Source organism: Entelurus aequoreus, linkage group LG21 (genome assembly GCF_033978785.1).
Source record: "Entelurus aequoreus isolate RoL-2023_Sb linkage group LG21, RoL_Eaeq_v1.1, whole genome shotgun sequence".
Classification (NCBI taxonomy): Eukaryota; Metazoa; Chordata; class Actinopteri; order Syngnathiformes; family Syngnathidae; genus Entelurus; species Entelurus aequoreus.
In genome coordinates, this window is record NC_084751.1 from 51,043,552 (window position 1) to 51,062,987 (window position 19,436).

The 19,436-nt window shown below is 38.0% G+C and overlaps 1 protein-coding gene across 1 annotated transcript; it reads right to left on the reverse strand.

Moving 5' to 3' along the window:
• Positions 1 to 1,604: 1,604 nt before the first annotated feature.
• Positions 1,605 to 17,880, reverse strand: LOC133638813 (cytoglobin-2). Its single transcript, XM_062031788.1, has 3 exons — positions 17,828 to 17,880; positions 14,521 to 14,752; positions 1,605 to 5,976 (listed from the first exon to the last, which is right to left on the reverse strand). Coding segments are annotated over exons 1-3 (399 nt in total). The 5' UTR covers positions 17,830 to 17,880; the 3' UTR covers positions 1,605 to 5,811.
• Between the last annotated feature and the right edge of the window lie 1,556 nt (positions 17,881 to 19,436).

The window sequence follows — 19,436 nt, forward strand, 5'->3', positions numbered from 1 at the left end:
CATATTCAACTGAATATGGCTTGAAAAGGATTTGCAACCATTTATATTTACATCTAACACCATTTCCCAACTCATATGGAAACGGGGTTTGTACTATTTAGAATGCACAAGTGTGTCTCCCATGTTGATCTCAAAAGAATACAGTAGATTTTTTTTTTTGTCCACACAGCATTGTTAAAGTCAAATGTTTTGGTCAACATTGTGCAGGAACTACGACGCCTGCCAGCCTGCCAGCCTGATGTGCTTTTAAATACACAAATGCCAGCGAATGATTACATTTTGTACAAAGTCCCACTAAACTCTCGTTCCCAGGACCTCCAGAGGAGGTTTTTAAAAGCCCTTAATGGAGCTCGTAACGTCTCTGATGAGCTCAACTTGAGTGTAAATATTAGGGTGAGCTTCTTGCTGATGGGCCCCACCTGATGGCCGCACACTTTTTACACCCCACTTTCTCACTCTTTGTCTCCATTGGAGCACAGAAGAGTTTATATGTATGTTGGATTAAACACCAGGCAGGAGTTTATATGTATGTTGGATTAAACACCAGGCAGGAGTTTATATGTATGTTGGATTAAACACCAGGCAGGAGTTTATATGTATGTTGGATTAAACACCAGGCAGGAGTTTATATGTATGTTGGATTAAACACCAGGGAGGAGTTTATATGTATGTTGGATTAAACACCAGACAGGAGTTTATATGTATGTTGGATTAAACACCAGACAGGAGTTTATATGTATGTTGGATTAAACACCAGACAGGAGTTTATATGTATGTTGGATTAAACACCAGGCAGGAGTTTATATGTATGTTGGATTAAACACCAGACAGGAGTTTATATGTATGTTGGATTAAACACCAGGCAGGAGTTTATATGTATGTTGGATTAAACACCAGACAGGAGTTTATATGTATGTTGGATTAAACACCAGACAGGAGTTTATATGTATGTTGGATTAAACACCAGACAGGAGTTTATATGTATGTTGGATTAAACACCAGACAGGAGTTTATATGTATGTTGGATTAAACACCAGACAGGAGTTTATATGTATGTTGGATTAAACACCAGACAGGAGTTTATATGTATGTTGGATTAAACACCAGGCAGGAGTTTATATGTATGTTGGATTAAACACCAGGCAGGAGTTTATATGTATGTTGGATTAAACACCAGACAGGAGTTTATATGTATGTTGGATTAAACACCAGACAGGAGTTTATATGTATGTTGGATTAAACACCAGACAGGAGTTTATATGTATGTTGGATTAAACACCAGACAGGAGTTTATATGTATGTTGGATTAAACACCAGACAGGAGTTTATATGTATGTTGGATTAAACACCAGACAGGAGTTTATATGTATGTTGGATTAAACACCAGACAGGAGTTTATATGTATGTTGGATTAAACACCAGACAGGAGTTTATATGTATGTTGGATTAAACACCAGGCAGGAGTTTATATGTATGTTGGATTAAACACCAGGCAGGAGTTTATATGTATGTTGGATTAAACACCAGGCAGGAGTTTATATGTATGTTGGATTAAACACCAGACAGGAGTTTATATGTATGTTGGATTAAACAGCAGACAGGAGTTTATATGTATGTTGGATTAAACACCAGACAGGAGTTTATATGTATGTTGGATTAAACAGCAGACAGGAGTTTATATGTATGTTGGATTAAACACCAGACAGGAGTTTATATGTATGTTGGATTAAACACCAGACAGGAGTTTATATGTATGTTGGATTAAACACCAGACAGGAGTTTATATGTATGTTGGATTAAACAGCAGGGAGAGAATTATAGGACACGACAGAGTGCCTCTTTCTACACAAATGTACTTCTTCCTTAGTAAGTGTTGGACTGTGGCCGCCCCTCATGGTAATTACATGGCAGACTTGAGAGCTGGGAAGTAGTGAAGGGGCCAGTCAACCACCCACGTGTCCTTAAGAGCTTGACTACATAATTAGTATTGACCTCTTTTAGGGGCGACAATCAGCTCAAAATGTCATGAAATGTTTGCAGAAGTTCTCCACTTAAAAATGAACACTGCGTCTCTTAAACTGCACCCTTTTTTGGGGGTTTTGTTTTTACATTTTGTCTATCATTCCAACATACGAGCCAATAATTCAACTTGAAAAAAAGGCTCATTAGAATAATACACTAATCGTGCTACTATGAACATACCAATCTAATATTTATACGTTGTAATGTGTTCAAATGTTCAGATATTGTGTTTAAAAACAATGGAAATGATGTTTGGAGTAAAGAACAACAGCTTGCATTCTTAGCTTATTTACATTAAGAGGAGAAAACTATCATTTACGGGGGTGAAAATGATCAAATGTAGTAACAATCACTTTCATCCAATTGATTTTTTTTTATGTTGATGTTCCAGGTAATATTTTCAGTGATAGGCAAATATAAGCTTTGGCTTCAGCCTATTCCTTTTTCGTGTGTAAATGTGTATGATTGTTAAATATTATGTATCATCTGTACTGTTAAACTGCTCACACTAAATAGTTGATTATATGACCCAAACAAACTTATTTCATTCCATTCCCAATCCTTATGTAAGACAAGAACGCATGTTTTTCTTTTGTTGTGCCATCTCTCAAAGAAGTGAACTAATAAACAATAAATGTAATACATAAACGCAAGCAAAAATCAATGGAGCTAATGGGATAAGATGTAGTATTGTATATGGCAGACTTCACCAGAGACTACCGTAATTTCCGGACTATAAGCCGCTACTTTTTCCCCTCGTTCTGGTCCCTGCGGCTTATACAAGGGTGCGGCTTATATACGGCCTGTTCTTCTCTGACACCGACGAAGAGGATTTCGCTGGTTTTAGTACGCAGGAGGAAGACGATGACACAATGATTAAAGACTGACTTTGGTTATTTTGATAACGTACAGGCGAGCACTTTGTATTACTTTGCACCGTTGTATTATTTGTACTCTGCACGAATGCTGTTCGCCATGTCAAAGATGTGAAAGTTTGATTGAATGATTGAAAGATGTATTGTTAATAAATGGGACGCTTTGTGTTCCCAAACAGTCATCTCTGTCCCGACAATCCCCTCCGTGGTAGCAGGAACCCCTATATACTACGCTAATTACACTATATACTACGCTAATTACACTATATACTACGCTAATTACACTATATACTACGCTAATTACACATCAAAACCCTGCGGCTTATAGTCGGGTGCGGCTTATATATGGAGCAATCTGTATTTTCCCTTAAATTTAGCTGGTGCGGCTTATAGTCAGGTGCGGCTTATATATGGAGCAATCTGTATTTTCCCCTAAATTTAGCTGGTGCGGCTTATAGTCGGGTGCGGCTTATATGTGGAGCAATCTGTATTTTCCCCTAAGTTTAGCTGGTGCGGCTTATATATGGAGCAATCTGTATTTTCCCCTAAATTTAGCTGGTGCGGCTTATAGTCGGGTGCGGCTTATATATGGAGCAATCTGTATTTTCCCCTAAATTTAGCTGGTGCGGCTTATAGTCAGGTGCGGCTTATATATGGAGCAATCTGTATTTTCCCCTAAATTTAGCTGGTGCGGCTTATAGTCAGATGCGGCTTATATATGGAGCAATCTGTATTTTCCCCTAAATTTAGCTGGTGCGGCTTATATGTGGAGCAATCTGTATTTTCCCCTAAATTTAGCTGGTGCGGCTTATAGTCGGGTGCGGCTTATATATGGAGCAATCTGTATTTTCCCCTAAGTTTAGCTGGTGCGGCTTATATATGGAGCAATCTGTATTTTCCCCTGAATTTAGCTGGTGCGGCTTATAGTCGGGTGCGGCTTATATGTGGAGCAATCTGTATTTTCCCCTAAATTTAGCTGGTGCGGCTTATAGTCGGGTGCGGCTTATATATGGAGCAATCTGTATTTTTCCCTAAATTTAGCTGGTGCGGCTTATAGTCCGGTGCGGCTTATATATGGAGCAATCTGTATTTTCCCCTAAATTTAGCTGGTGCGGCTTATAGTCTGGTGCGGCTTATATGTGGAGCAATCTGTATTTTCCCCTAAATTTAGCTGGTGCGGCTTATAGTCGGGTGCGGCTTATATATGGAGCAATCTGTATTTTCCCCTAAATTTAGCTGGTGCGGCTTATAGTCGGGTGCGGCTTATATATGGAGCAATCTGTATTTTCCCCTAAATTTAGCTGGTGCGGCTTATAGTCGGGTGCGGCTTATATATGGAGCAATCTGTATTTTCCCCTAAATTTAGCTGGTGCGGCTTATAGTCCGGAAATTGCGGTACTTTGGGACAAATGATGATCCAGAACCTTCTATTTTTGAAACCTGAATGAGCGCCACCTTTTAGTAGCTAAACAGACCCAGCTAAGCAGCATGTAGCAGTCTTGCTAAGTGCTGAACAAGATATATATATACAAACGTAATAAAACAGTCACTTACTGTACAATGTCTGCTATCACTGGGCTGCCGACTTATGGGATGTTTACATCGTTACGTTTAGATGAAGATTTAAAGACTTTTTTAATGTAATAAAACAATCACTTACTGTACAATGTCTGCTATCACAGGGCTGCCGACTTACGGGATGTTTACATCGTCACGTTTAGATGAAGAATTAAAGACTTTTTTAATGTCTTACTCTGTTATAAGTTGAATGTCAGAGTTGACCAACTGTATGGATTATGACCACAACCTTCTACTATCCAGGTGAGAGGCAGGATTTATAATCCAGAATTGACTTTCACCATCGAAGAGGCGATGCAGCAGCTCACCGACTCAATATGTCAATAGACAAGCATAAGCTAGTTAGCTCCCTGTGATTGATTGATTGATTGAGACTTTTATTAGTAGATTGCACAGTGAAGTACATATTCCGTACAATTGACCACTAAATGGTAACACCCCAATAAGTTTTTCAACTTGTTTAAATCGGGGGTCCACGTTAATCAATTCATGGTAGATCAAAATAGTTTGTCTGCGTTAGCACTTATAATAACAAAATGGCTAATACTTGCTTAATATTCAGGTCACAAGATGTGAATGCAGTATTGTTGGCACTTTTTAGAGAGCTTTATGGACACTCTGCATTGTTAGTGTGGACAATGCATTTATTTTCATGTTTAAAGCAGCTAATATTTTCCCATGTGTACTCTTTATGCTTGTATCTTATGTCCGCAAGTAAACTCTGTGCCTTACCTTGAAGGCGTTGGAATGTGGGAGTGTGGTGTACACCTTTTTACCTTATCAGTATTAGAACAATGAGGCTGTATTCCTTTCTGGGCAGGGCGGGGGCTGTTTTCCTATTCAATAAGTTGTCTCTTTCCGTTTGGCTTTCAGACCACTTCTAGATGCCGCTATTAATGGACTGTAGGACTGGTCTAAAGCTTTAGTAAAACTTGATAATATTCCTATTCTGTCTTGATGGTCCTTCTTACTCTGCATATATGTCATCTGAAAGAACTCGGGATTGACCAGTGACTTGGATTCCCTGAGAGGAAGACTGGTCAGACGCAACATTAGCCACTTTGTACTGGCCGTATTTTATCATTTAAAATACTTTTTTTTTTTTTTAAATGTGTGTTCTTGTCGTACGTAAGGATTATGAATGATAGGCAAAAAAAAAAAAAAAAAAGTGCAGTTCCCCTTTGCTTAACAAAAATGATAAAAACGTCCCAATAAATATATAAAAAATCTTACTTGTAAAAATCATAAATTAAAATTGGAAGAAAAAAATAAGGATATTCTCCTTCGTACCAAAAGTCCACAGAAAAGAACTCCTCCATCGACCTCATTGAAGCTTTCACACGGCCGAGCTGGACACCTGCAGCCACCCCACATCGGTGTAGGCCCCGGTCACGTGCCAGTACACCGCAGCCATCAGTTTGCTCCACACCACCTGCGCCTCGGCCGTGAAGAACTCGGGAAAGTCTTCAGAAAACACCTCCAGCATCACCCCGCTCAGTATCTGCAGTCCGGGAGAGAAATACGACCAACGTGAGCTCAGAAAACGTGAGTCGGAGGAGGAGGAGAAGCCGGAGTGCAGCAGAAAGGTGGGCGAGACTCAGACAGGTGAGAATTGAAAGTGCAGACGGTGAAAGATGAAAGGCAACAGAAAAGGAATGAGAAACATAAAAGAGAGCAGCAGAGACGTGATCCTGTTGGAGTAAAGAAGTGTTTTTCAAACACTTCAAATGATTAATTTCTCATAAATTACCAAAAAAAATGATGTAAAATTTTTGACTTTTATGTAAAACACTAAAATATTTGTTCATGTAAAATAATTTTTTCTCATAAATCAACTTTTTTTTTTCCTTTTAAAATAAAGGTTTTTTTTCCCTCAAAGTTCTGATATTATTTATTTTAAAATTTGTTTTTATAAAATCACAAAAGTAATTAAATGTTTGACTTTTTTCTAATATTTTTCTGATAAAATTATACATTTCTCATAAATTAAAAACATTTTTCTGTAAAATTACTTTTTTATGACTTTTATCTAAAAGACTAAAATATTTGTTCATGTAAAATAATTTTTTCTCATGAATCACTTTTTTTTCTTTTAAAATAAAGTTTTTTTCCCCTCAAAGTTCTGATATTATTTATTGTAAAATGTGTTTTTATAAAATCACAAAAGTAAGTAAATGTTTGACTTTTTTCTAATATTTTTCTGATAAAATTATACATTTCTCATAAATTAAAAAAAAATTTCTGTGAAATTACTTTTTTTTATGACTTTTATCTAAAAGACTAAAATATTTGTTCATGTAAAATAATTTTTTTCTCATAAATTGCAATATTTTTTTCTTTTAAAATAAAGTTTTTTTCCCCTCAAAGTTCTGATATTATTTATTGTCAAATTTGTTTTTATAAAATCACAAAAGTAATTAAATGTTTGACTTTTTTCTAATATTTTTCTGATAAAATTATACATTTCTCATAAATTAAAAACATTTTTCTGTAAAATTACTTTTTTATGACTTTTATCTAAAAGACTAAAATATTTGTTCATGTAAAATAATTTTTTATCATGAATCACATTTTTTTTTCTTTTAAAATAAAGTTTTTTTCCCCTCAAAGTTCTGATATTATTTATTGTAAAATTTGTTTTTATAAAATCACAAAAGTAATTAAATGTTTGTCTTTTTTCTAATATTTTTCTGATAAAATTATACATTTCTCATAAATTAAAAACATTTTTCTGTAAAATTACTTTTTTATGACTTTTATCTAAAAGACTAAAATATTTGTTCATGTAAAATAATTTTTTCTCATGAATCACATTTTTTTTTCTTTTAAAATAAAGTTTTTTTCCCCTCAAAGTTCTGATATTATTTATTGTAAAATTTGTTTTTATAAAATCACAAAAGTAATTAAATGTTTGACTTTTTTCTAATATTTTTCTGATAAAATTATACATTTCTCATAAATTAAAAACATTTTTCTGTAAAATTACTTTTTTATGACTTTTATCTAAAAGACTAAAATATTTGTTCATGTAAAATAATTTTTTCTCATGAATCACATTTTTTTTTCTTTTAAAATAAAGTTTTTTTTCCCCTCAAAGTTCTGATATTATTTATTTTAAAATTTGTTTTTATAAAATCACAAAAGTAATTAAATGTTTGACTTTTTTCTAATATTTTTCAGATAAAATTATACATTTCTCATAAATTAAAAAAATGTTTCTGTAAAATGACTTTTTTTTTTTAAGACTTTTATCTAAAAGACCAAAATATTTGTTCATGCAAAATAATTTTTTTCTCATAAATCGCAATATTTTTTTCTTTTAAAATAAAGTTTTTTTTCCCCTCACAGTTCTAATATTTCTTGTAAAATTAGTTTTTATAAAATCACCAAAATCATTAGATTTTTGACTTGTAGAAAATGGATGGACTTTTTTCTAATGGACTACAATATTTTTCTGGTAAAATTATTTATTTCTCATAAATCACAATATTTTTTCGGTAATGTATTTTTTTTAAATGAATGACTTATTTAAAAGACAAAAATATTTGTTCATGTAAAATGTATTTCTCATAAAATTACAATATTTTTTTTTTCATTACTTTCTTTTTTTAATAACATTTTAAAAATGTTTATTTTTATTTTTGACTTTCTCATAAATTACAATATTTTTTCCAGTGAAACCTTTTTTTTCATAAACTTTTAAAATAACGATATCTTCCTGGTAATGCATCCTAAAGCTCGGCAGAGTAACCGTGTAATACTCTTCCATATCAGTAGGTGGCAGCAGGTAGCTAATTGCTTTGTAGAAGTCGGAAACAGCGTGCAGGTAAAAGGGTGTCTAATGCTTAAACAAAAAAATAAACAAAAGGTGAGTTAGGGAAGGCTATGCAGAACCAAACTAAAACTGAACTGGCTACGAAGTAAACAAAAACAGAATGCTGGACGACAGCAAAAACTTACAGCGTCCACAAAGTACATCCGTACATGACATGACAACAATGTCCACACAAAAAAATATGGCAACAACTGAAATATTCTTGATTGCTAAAACAAAGTAGATGCGGGAAATATCGCTCAAAGGAAGACATGAAACTGCTACAGGAAAATACCAGAAAAAGAGAAAAAGCCAGCAAAATAGGAGCGCTAGACAAGAAGTAAAACACTACACACAGGAAAACAGCAAAAAAGTCCAACTAAGTCAGAGTGTGATGTGACAGGTGGTGACAGTACACCTACTTTGAGACAAGAGCTATAGTGATGCATGCTTGGTTATGCTTTAAAGTCATATCTAACCACTTTTTACTGTCAACTGAGTTTCGTTTTTTAATGCTTTCTGCTGGTGTTGTATATAATATATGATATATATCATATTATTTATTATTATTCTTGTCTATTGTGAGCGAACTGTGGTGCTGAATTCCCCCCAGGAAGGAGGGACCCTGGAAGGAGGGTATGTAGTAGAATTTCTGACCTTCGACCTATATTTCATGTCTGTCAAGAACGTATGCTCATTTGATTTCTCTTCTATTCTGTGTCCCCGGCCGGGTGTGGGACAAAAGTGAATATTAAGTCGTGCCAACCTGTCTACAGAATGTTTTGGTTGTTTGGGTATGATTGGGGAGTCCAAGGATGTTGCAAAAACAATCATGACGCACGAGATAAAAACAGTGACGCACAAGAGACGTATAAAAAATGGCAGAAGACCGGGACTCGAGAGTGATTTTGGCTTGTGTGTGTCTTGTGTGCTCTGGGGCCGTACTTATCAAGCTTCTTAGAGTGCCATTTTACACTTAAGTCCTGAGAATTTGCTAAATTTAGTCCTACTCTCGAACTTAAGAATAAAAGCTTTTTATCAACGTTCTTAAGTCTAAGAATCACTCCTACTCTCCACGATATTTAAGAGACCTTCAGAGGTGTCTTAAGTGGTTAGGAGTTGCCAGCAGGGGATGGCACTGAGGCGAGAGAGACGTGCGCCAACGTTCAGGGAACGGAACAATGTTTTTTGTTTTTTTTTATGACGAGCAGCTGATCAAACGGTATCGTTTAGACAGAGCGGATATTATTTTTGTCACAGATTTAATACTTTTCGATTCCTTGTTGATTTCTGCATGTGGCTGCAGTTGGCTAGTATATATAGAGCCACCCACACCAGTTTCAAATTAGTTGCCTAATTAATGAATTGGAAAGAAAATGTTATGACAGTAGCGTATGTGTGTGGCCGTGAGGTGAGTGACGTCAGTGAGTGTGTGGGCGAGAGAAGAGAGGGAGCGGTAGCGTGAGTGCCGGCGGGGACTAGTTTGTTTTGTATTATTTTGTAGTTTATTGTCAAAATATACACTCCCATTGTCCACTTCAATATTTCCAAGATATTTCTTTATTCTTAGACAAGGGATTCCCTTCCGTGATTGGTCATTTCTATGGACACAGAAACGTGACGTCACCTAAAATTGCGTTTACGGCACATAGTAATGTCGTAATTCAGCTCTGAGTGTGACACTTAAGATTCAGTCCTACACTTCGCTGAAAGTGTGAGTAAGACGCTTGATAACTAACTTTTAAGTGCAGCTTTCAGCCAAGACTTTATTTACTCTTAAGTCAACTCTTAGCAGACTTCTTAGGAGTCATTGTAAGAAGCTTGATAAGTACGGCCCCTGGAGTACATTTGGTCTGCTTGCACGGACAACTCAATTCAACGTGCACTTCTGATAATGGGTAAATACATTTGTTGTACTAAACTACTTTTGTTGCCTGCTTAAGCTTCGGACAATCCACCACATCAATAAAGTACTTTCTATTCTATTCTATTGTGCCTCCGCATTTTTCTAATGCAAAAAGTGTGCCTTGTCTCCAAAAAGGTTGCGAAACACTGGAGTAAACAATCTCTGTGGAGAATAGAGAGTGTGTTTACCTCATTTAGTGGCCACTTTTCTAAGTCGGGTGCAGGAATGTGACAAGTCAGTCATTTTCCTGCCTTCTAAGGAGTCTCAATGGCCCAATTTGTCATCTTTGCATGCATCTTAAAGATAATTGCAGGGCTTATTCCTCAAACTGACTCTCAATTCCCCCTAAAAGCTTTGGTGTGCATGAAAAAGTAGATGACGAACATAAACCTAATGTACTTGCAGTCCCTGGACTCACATACAGTACACACACATGTTTCAGTCTATTCACGCTGTTCAATGGCACTAATGTGAGGTGTGTGCAGCTGCACTCAGCAAGAAGACGCATTGGAAAAGAAATGAGAGGAAATGTCTCTCGTCACGTGACCAGGAAAGCACATTCCATTCTCACATTGGTAATCACACAACTGGAAAGGGGTGAGTATAAAGCTATTACTGTAGATTTTGTATTCCTACTCAAAATGTATTAACAGCAGTGGGGAAAATGCCATACCACCATTTCATAAATAGTAGTGCTAACAGTAGAAATGAGATCAATACTGGACAACTTTTTTTTAATGTAACATTCGTGGGCTAACCTCCGAGGACCAAGCTACAAACTATGGGAGACCGGGCTTTCAGTCTGTGGAACGTTCTCCCTGACCACCTGAGGGCACCACAGACTGTGGATGCTTATAAAAAAGGCTTAAAAACCCTTTTTTTTAAAAAAAAACCTTATTTTAGATATAATAATAATAATGAATTACATTTGTAACGCACTTTACATTTGTTAAAATCTCAAAGTGCTACAAAGTATTAAAAATAAATAAAAAATAGAAAGTTAGAATATATAATAAAAAATTAAAATAGAAATGAAATCATGACACACACTAGATAAAACAGAAACATAGATAAAAATAGAAATAAAAGCATGAAAGCAGTGGATAAAACAGACAGGCAAGCAGTGACAAGAAGGAAGAGAAATTAGATAAAAGCTGTGCTAAAAAGGTGGCTTTTTAGTCCCTTCTTAAAATGGTCCATTGTGTGATATATGTGTGTTAGATCTAGCTATTAGGCTGTTCTAGTTCTAGTCTGTTTTTAGTCCCTTCTTAAAATGGTCCATTGTGTGATATATGTGTGTTAGATCTAGCTATTAGGCTGTTCTAGTTCTAGTCTGTTTTTAGTCCCTTCTTAAAATGGTCCATTGTGTGATATATGTGTGTTAGATCTAGCTATTAGGCTGTTCTAGTTCTAGTCTGTTTTTAGTCCCGTCTTAAAATGGTCCATTGTGTGATATATGTGTGTTAGATCTAGCTATTAGGCTGTCCTAGTCTAGTCTGTTTTTAGTCCCTTCTTAAAATGGTCCATTGTGTGATATATGTGTGTTAGATCTAGCTATTAGGCTGTTCTAGTTCTAGTCTGTTTTTAGTCCCTTCTTAAAATGGTCCATTGTGTGATATATGTGTGTTAGATCTAGCTATTAGGCTGTTCTAGTTCTAGTCTGTTTTTAGTCCCTTCTTAAAATGGTCCATTGTGTGATATATGTGTGTTAGATCTAGCTATTAGGCTGTTCTAGTTCTAGTCTGTTTTTAGTCCCGTCTTAAAATGGTCCATTGTGTGATATATGTGTGTTAGATCTAGCTATTAGGCTGTCCTAGTCTAGTCTGTTTTTAGTCCCTTCTTAAAATGGTCCATTGTGTGATATATGTGTGTTAGATCTAGCTATTAGGCTGTTCTAGTTCTAGTCTGTTTTTAGTCCCTTCTTAAAATGGTCCATTGTGTGATATATGTGTGTTAGATCTAGCTATTAGGCTGTTCTAGTTCTAGTCTGTTTTTAGTCCCTTCTTAAAATGGTCCATTGTGTGATATATGTGTGTTAGATCTAGCTATTAGGCTGTTCTAGTTCTAGTCTGTTTTTAGTCCCGTCTTAAAATGGTCCATTGTGTGATATATGTGTGTTAGATCTAGCTATTAGGCTGTCCTAGTCTAGTCTGTTTTTAGTCCCTTCTTAAAATGGTCCATTGTGTGATATATGTGTGTTAGATCTAGCTATTAGGCTGTTCTAGTTCTAGTCTGTTTTTAGTCCCTTCTTAAAATGGTCCATTGTGTGATATATGTGTGTTAGATCTAGCTATTAGGCTGTTCTAGTTCTAGTCTGTTTTTAGTCCCTTCTTAAAATGGTCCATTGTGTGATATATGTGTGTTAGATCTAGCTATTAGGCTGTTCTAGTTCTAGTCTGTTTTTAGTCCCTTCTTAAAATGGTCCATTGTGTGATATATGTGTGTTAGATCTAGCTATTAGGCTGTTCTAGTTCTAGTCTGTTTTTAGTCCCTTCTTAAAATGGTCCATTGTGTGATATATGTGTGTTAGATCTAGCTATTAGGCTGTTCTAGTTCTAGTCTGTTTTTAGTCCCTTCTTAAAATGGCCCATTGTGTGATATATGTGTGTTAGATCTAGCTATTAGGCTGTTCTAGTTCTAGTCTGTTTTTAGTCCCGTCTTAAAATGGTCCATTGTGTGATATATGTGTGTTAGATCTAGCTATTAGGCTGTCCTAGTTCTAGTCTGTTTTTAGTCCCTTCTTAAAATGGTCCATTGTGTGATATATGTGTGTTAGATCTAGCTATTAGGCTGTTCTAGTTCTAGTCTGTTTTTAGTCCCTTCTTAAAATGGTCCATTGTGTGATATATGTGTGTTAGATCTAGCTATTAGGCTGTTCTAGTCTGTTTTTAGTCCCGTCTTAAAATGGTCCATTGTGTGATATATGTGTGTTAGATCTAGCTATTAGGCTGTTCTAGTTCTAGTCTGTTTTTAGTCCCTTCTTAAAATGGTCCATTGTGTGATATATGTGTGTTAGATCTAGCTATTAGGCTGTTCTAGTCTGTTTTTAGTCCCGTCTTAAAATGGTCCATTGTGTGATATATGTGTGTTAGATCTAGCTATTAGGCTGTTCTAGTTCTAGTCTGTTTTTAGTCCCGTCTTAAAATGGTCCATTGTGTGATATATGTGTGTTAGATCTAGCTATTAGGCTGTTCTAGTTCTAGTCTGTTTTTAGTCCCTTCTTAAAATGGCCCATTGTGTGATATATGTGTGTTAGATCTAGCTATTAGGCTGTTCTAGTTCTAGTCTGTTTTTAGTCCCGTCTTAAAATGGTCCATTGTGTGATATATGTGTGTTAGATCTAGCTATTAGGCTGTCCTAGTTCTAGTCTGTTTTTAGTCCCTTCTTAAAATGGTCCATTGTGTGATATATGTGTGTTAGATCTAGCTATTAGGCTGTTCTAGTTCTAGTCTGTTTTTAGTCCCTTCTTAAAATGGTCCATTGTGTGATATATGTGTGTTAGATCTAGCTATTAGGCTGTTCTAGTCTGTTTTTAGTCCCTTCTTAAAATGGTCCATTGTGTGATATATGTGTGTTAGATCTAGCTATTAGGCTGTTCTAGTTCTAGTCTGTTTTTAGTCCCTTCTTAAAATGGTCCATTGTGTGATATATGTGTGTTAGATCTAGCTATTAGGCTGTTCTACTTTTTATATTTTTTTACTATTTATTTTACTTATTGGGGGCAGCTATTTCTGGTTTTAGCGTTGTTTTTGTAGGTTTTTTTTTTAAATGCACTGTAGCACTTTGAGGTTGTTTGTTTCAGAAGGTCTGAAGACCTTTTTTTCCAAATGGATTCTTAAGAAAAAGATGGGGGAAAAAAGTTAGATTTATTTATTTCTATTTCCAAATCAATTTGTGAAAATGATGAATCGATTCAGAATCAACATGAATAACAATTGCAATTTGGATGAATATTCAATATTTCTATGATTCTAATTGGTAAAAAAATGTCATATTTCTATGATTGTAATTGATAATAAATGTAATATTTCTACGATTCTAATTGATAATAAATGTAATATTTCTACGATTGTAATTGGTAATAAATGTAATATTTCTATGATTCTGATTGATAATAAATGTAATATTTCTATGATTGTAATTGGTAATAAATGTAATATTTCTATGATAATAGATAATAAATGTAATATTTCTATGATTGTAATTGATAATAAATGTAATATTTCTATGATAATAGATAATAAATGTAATATTTCTATGATTGTAATAGATAATAAATGTAATATTTCTATGATAATAGATAATAAATGTAATAGAAGAGTCACCTTGAAGTACATTGGCTCCACTTTGTGTTTGACAGCATGAGCTTTTCCCACCAGGGCCAAGACCGAGGACACCTTCTCCGGGTCATTGAGGTTCTCCACCACCGTGTTGATGGCGTTCATCACCCTGCGGGCGTGGTGTCGCAGCTGGGAGCTGCGCTCCATCTCCTCGGGGTCCTCCATGTCCTGGAACTGGCTGAAGTACTGCTTGGCAGAGGGGAAGTTCACAAAGAACCTGGGGACAAACACAACATATTCAGTTCTTAACACACCCAGAAGTGGACTCTGGTCTGGATAGGTGATTGTTTGACTTCTGGACCTGGTACTTGTGCGTTGAAAAGATGAGACTATCAGCTTAGTCCTCTGACTGTCAGCTTAGTCCTCTGACTGTCAGCTTAGTCCTCTATCAGCTTAGTCCTCTGACTATCAGCTTAGTCCTCTATCAGCTTAGTCCTCTGACTGTCAGCTTAGTCCTCTGACTGTCAGCTTAGTCCTCTGACTGTCAGCTTAGTCCTCTGACTATCAGCTTAGTCCTCTGACTGTCAGCTTAGTCCTCTATCAGCTTAGTCCTCTGACTGTCAGCTTAGTCCTCTGACTATCAGCTTAGTCCTCTGACTATCAGCTTAGTCCTCTGACTGTCAGCTTAGTCCTCTGACTGTCAGCTTAGTCCTCTATCAGCTTAGTCCTCTGACTATCAGCTTAGTCCTCTATCAGCTTAGTCCTCTGACTGTCAGCTTAGTCCTCTGACTGTCAGCTTAGTCCTCTGACTGTCAGCTTAGTCCTCTGACTATCAGCTTAGTCCTCTGACTGTCAGCTTAGTCCTCTATCAGCTTAGTCCTCTGACTGTCAGCTTAGTCCTCTGACTATCAGCTTAGTCCTCTGACTGTCAGCTTAGTCCTCTATCAGCTTAGTCCTCTGACTGTCAGCTTAGTCCTCTATCAGCTTAGTCCTCTGACTGTCAGCTTAGTCCTCTGACTATCAGCTTAGTCCTCTGACTGTCAGCTTAGTCCTCTGACTGTCAGCTTAGTACTCTATCAGCTTAGTCCTCTGACTGTCAGCTTAGTCCTCTATCAGCTTATTCCTCTGACTATCAGCTTAGTCCTCTATCAGCTTAGTCCTCTGACTATCAGCTTAGTCCTCTGACTATCAGCTTAGTCCTCTGACTATCAGCTTAGTCCTCTGACTGTCAGCTTAGTCCTCTGACTGTCAGCTTAGTCCTCTATCAGCTTAGTCCTCTATCAGCTTAGTCCTCTGACTATCAGCTTAGTCCTCTATCAGCTTAGTCCTCTGACTATCAGCTTAGTCCTCTGACTGTCAGCTTAGTCCTCTGACTATCAGCTTAGTACTCTGACTATCAGCTTAGTCCTCTGACTGTCAGCTTAGTCCTCTGACTGTCAGCTTAGTCCTCTATCAGCTTAGTCCTCTGACTATCAGCTTAGTCCTCTGACTATCAGCTTAGTCCTCTGACTGTCAGCTTAGTCCTCTATCAGCTTAGTCCTCTATCAGCTTAGTCCTCTATCAGCTTAGTCCTCTGACTATCAGCTTAGTCCTCTGACTGTCAGCTTAGTCCTCTATCAGCTTAGTCCTCTATCAGCTTAGTCCTCTGACTATCAGCTTAGTCCTCTGACTGTCAGCTTAGTCCTCTATCAGCTTATTCCTCTGACTATCAGCTTAGTCCTCTATCAGCTTAGTCCTCTGACTATCAGCTTAGTCCTCTGACTATCAGCTTAGTCCTCTGACTATCAGCTTAGTCCTCTGACTGTCAGCTTAGTCCTCTGACTGTCAGCTTAGTCCTCTATCAGCTTAGTCCTCTATCAGCTTAGTCCTCTGACTATCAGCTTAGTCCTCTATCAGCTTAGTCCTCTGACTATCAGCTTAGTCCTCTGACTGTCAGCTTAGTCCTCTGACTATCAGCTTAGTCCTCTGACTATCAGCTTAGTCCTCTGACTGTCAGCTTAGTCCTCTGACTGTCAGCTTAGTCCTCTATCAGCTTAGTCCTCTGACTATCAGCTTAGTCCTCTGACTATCAGCTTAGTCCTCTGACTGTCAGCTTAGTCCTCTATCAGCTTAGTCCTCTATCAGCTTAGTCCTCTATCAGCTTAGTCCTCTGACTATCAGCTTAGTCCTCTGACTGTCAGCTTAGTCCTCTATCAGCTTAGTCCTCTATCAGCTTAGTCCTCTGACTATCAGCTTAGTCCTCTGACTGTCAGCTTAGTCCTCTATCAGCTTAGTCCTCTGACTGTCAGCTTAGTCCTCTGACTGTCAGCTTAGTCCTCTGACTGTCAGCTTAGTCCTCTGACTATCAGCTTAGTCCTCTGACTGTCAGCTTAGTCCTCTGACTGTCAGCTTAGTCCTCTGACTATCAGTTTAGTCCTCTGACTGTCAGCTTAGTCCTCTGACTGTCAGCTTAGTCCTCTATCAGCTTAGTCCTCTGACTATCAGCTTAGTCCTCTGACTGTCAGCTTAGTCCTCTGACTATCAGCTTAGTCCTCTGACTGTCAGCTTAGTCCTCTGACTATCAGCTTAGTCCTCTGACTGTCAGCTTAGTCCTCTGACTGTCAGCTTAGTCCTCTGACTATCAGCTTAGTCCTCTGACTGTCAGCTTAGTCCTCTGACTATCAGCTTAGTCCTCTGACTATCAGCTTAGTCCTCTGACTGTCAGCTTAGTCCTCTGACTGTCAGCTTAGTCCTCTATCAGCTTAGTCCTCTGACTATCAGCTTAGTCCTCTGACTGTCAGCTTAGTCCTCTGACTGTCAGCTTAGTCCTCTATCAGCTTAGTCCTCTGACTGTCAGCTTAGTCCTCTATCAGCTTAGTCCTCTATCAGCTTAGTCCTCTGACTATCAGCTTAGTCCTCTGACTGTCAGCTTAGTCCTCTATCAGCTTAGTCCTCTATCAGCTTAGTCCTCTATCAGCTTAGTCCTCTATCAGCTTAGTCCTCTGACTATCAGCTTAGTCCTCTGACTGTCAGCTTAGTCCTCTATCAGCTTAGTCCTCTGACTATCAGCTTAGTCCTCTGACTATCAGCTTAGTCCTCTGACTGTCAGCTTAGTCCTCTGACTGTCAGCTTAGTCCTCTATCAGCTTAGTCCTCTGACTGTCAGCTTAGTCCTCTGACTGTCAGCTTAGTCCTCTGACTGTCAGCTTAGTCCTCTGACTATCAGTTTAGTCCTCTGACTATCAGCTTAGTCCTCTGACTGTCAGCTTAGTCCTCTATCAGCTTAGTCCTCTGACTATCAGCTTAGTCCTCTGACTGTCAGCTTAGTCCTCTGACCTCATTGAAATGTGACCACAGCGCTCATGCTGACCCACATTAGTGGAGACAAGTCATTTGGCCCTGGGCAGTCCTGCTCCACTGCAGACTTTGTCTTGGCAGGCCCAGAAAGACTTGGCTGGCCTGGAGCAGTTCTAGCTACCAGCTGTCCCCCTGCACACACACACACACAGGTGCAGTACTCCGCTTGACAGCAGGGGGCGCTAGCCTCTCCAAGATTCTTCAAGAGCAGTGCTGGCTATTAGGTTGACAGCTTGGGCTTTTAGCGTGGTAGATAGCACGCTCGTCTCTTAACGCTGGGAACCTAGGTTTGAGTCCTGAACAGAACAGAGAGCAGGGACTGAACCACAGTGGTGCCGTGACCCGGATGAGAGTAATGTTTACATCATGAAGACAACACATGATGGAAGTGTCTATATCAGTTAGATTAGCCTACTATCAAAAATGACGATGATGCAAAGCGGAAAAGTGTTCTGTGGTCTGATGAGTCCACATTTCATATTGTTTTTGGAAAATGTGGACCAAAGAGGAAAAGAACCATCCGGACTGTTCTAGGGTGAAAGTGTAAAAGGCAGCATGTGTGATGGTATGGGGGTGTATTAGTGGTCAAGACATGTTCTAGGGTGAAAGTGTAAAAGGCAGCATGTGTGATGGTATGGGGGTGTATTAGTGGTCAAGACATGTTCTAGGGTGAAAGTGTAAAAGGCAGCATGTGTGATGGTATGGGGGTGTATTAGTGGTCAAGACATGTTCTAGGGTGAAAGTGTAAAAGGCAGCATGTGTGATGGTATGGGGGTGTATTAGTGGTCAAGACATGTTCTAGGGTGAAAGTGTAAAAGGCAGCATGTGTGATGGTATGGGGGTGTATTAGTGGTCAAGACATGTTCTAGGGTGAAAGTGTAAAAGGCAGCATGTGTGATGGTATGGGGGTGTATTAGTGGTCAAGACATGTTCTAGGGTGAAAGTGTAGAAGGCAGCATGTGTGATGGTATGGGGGTGTATTAGTGGTCAAGACATGTTCTAGGGTGAAAGTGTAAAAGGCAGCATGTGTGATGGTATGGGGGTGTATTAGTGGTCAAGACATGTTCTAGGGTGAAAGTGTAAGAGGCAGCATGTGTGATGGTATGGGGGTGTATTAGTGGTCAAGACATGTTCTAGGGTGAAAGTGTAAAAGGCAGCATGTGTGATGGTATGGGGGTGTATTAGTGGTCAAGACATGTTCTAGGGTGAAAGTGTAAAAGGCAGCATGTGTGATGGTATGGGGGTGTATTAGTGGTCAAGACATGTTCTAGGGTGAAAGTGTAAAAGGCAGCATGTGTGATGGTATGGGGGTGTATTAGTGGTCAAGACATGTTCTAGGGTGAAAGTGTAGAAGGCAGCATGTGTGATGGTATGGGGGTGTATTAGTGGTCAAGACATGTTCTAGGGTGAAAGTGTAAAAGGCAGCATGTGTGATGGTATGGGGGTGTATTAGTGGTCAAGACATGTTCTAGGGTGAAAGTGTAAAAGGCAGCATGTGTGATGGTATGGGGGTGTATTAGTGGTCAAGACATGTTCTAGGGTGAAAGTGTAAAAGGCAGCATGTGTGATGGTATGGGGGTGTATTAGTGGTCAAGACATGTTCTAGGGTGAAAGTGTAGAAGGCAG

Coding starts and splice junctions, on each gene's coding strand:
- LOC133638813 (XM_062031788.1), bottom strand. Junction 5,977..14,520: donor TGGAGCCAATGTACTTCAAG/GTGACTCTTCTA, acceptor CCCGGACTGCAG/ATACTGAGCGGGGTGATGCT.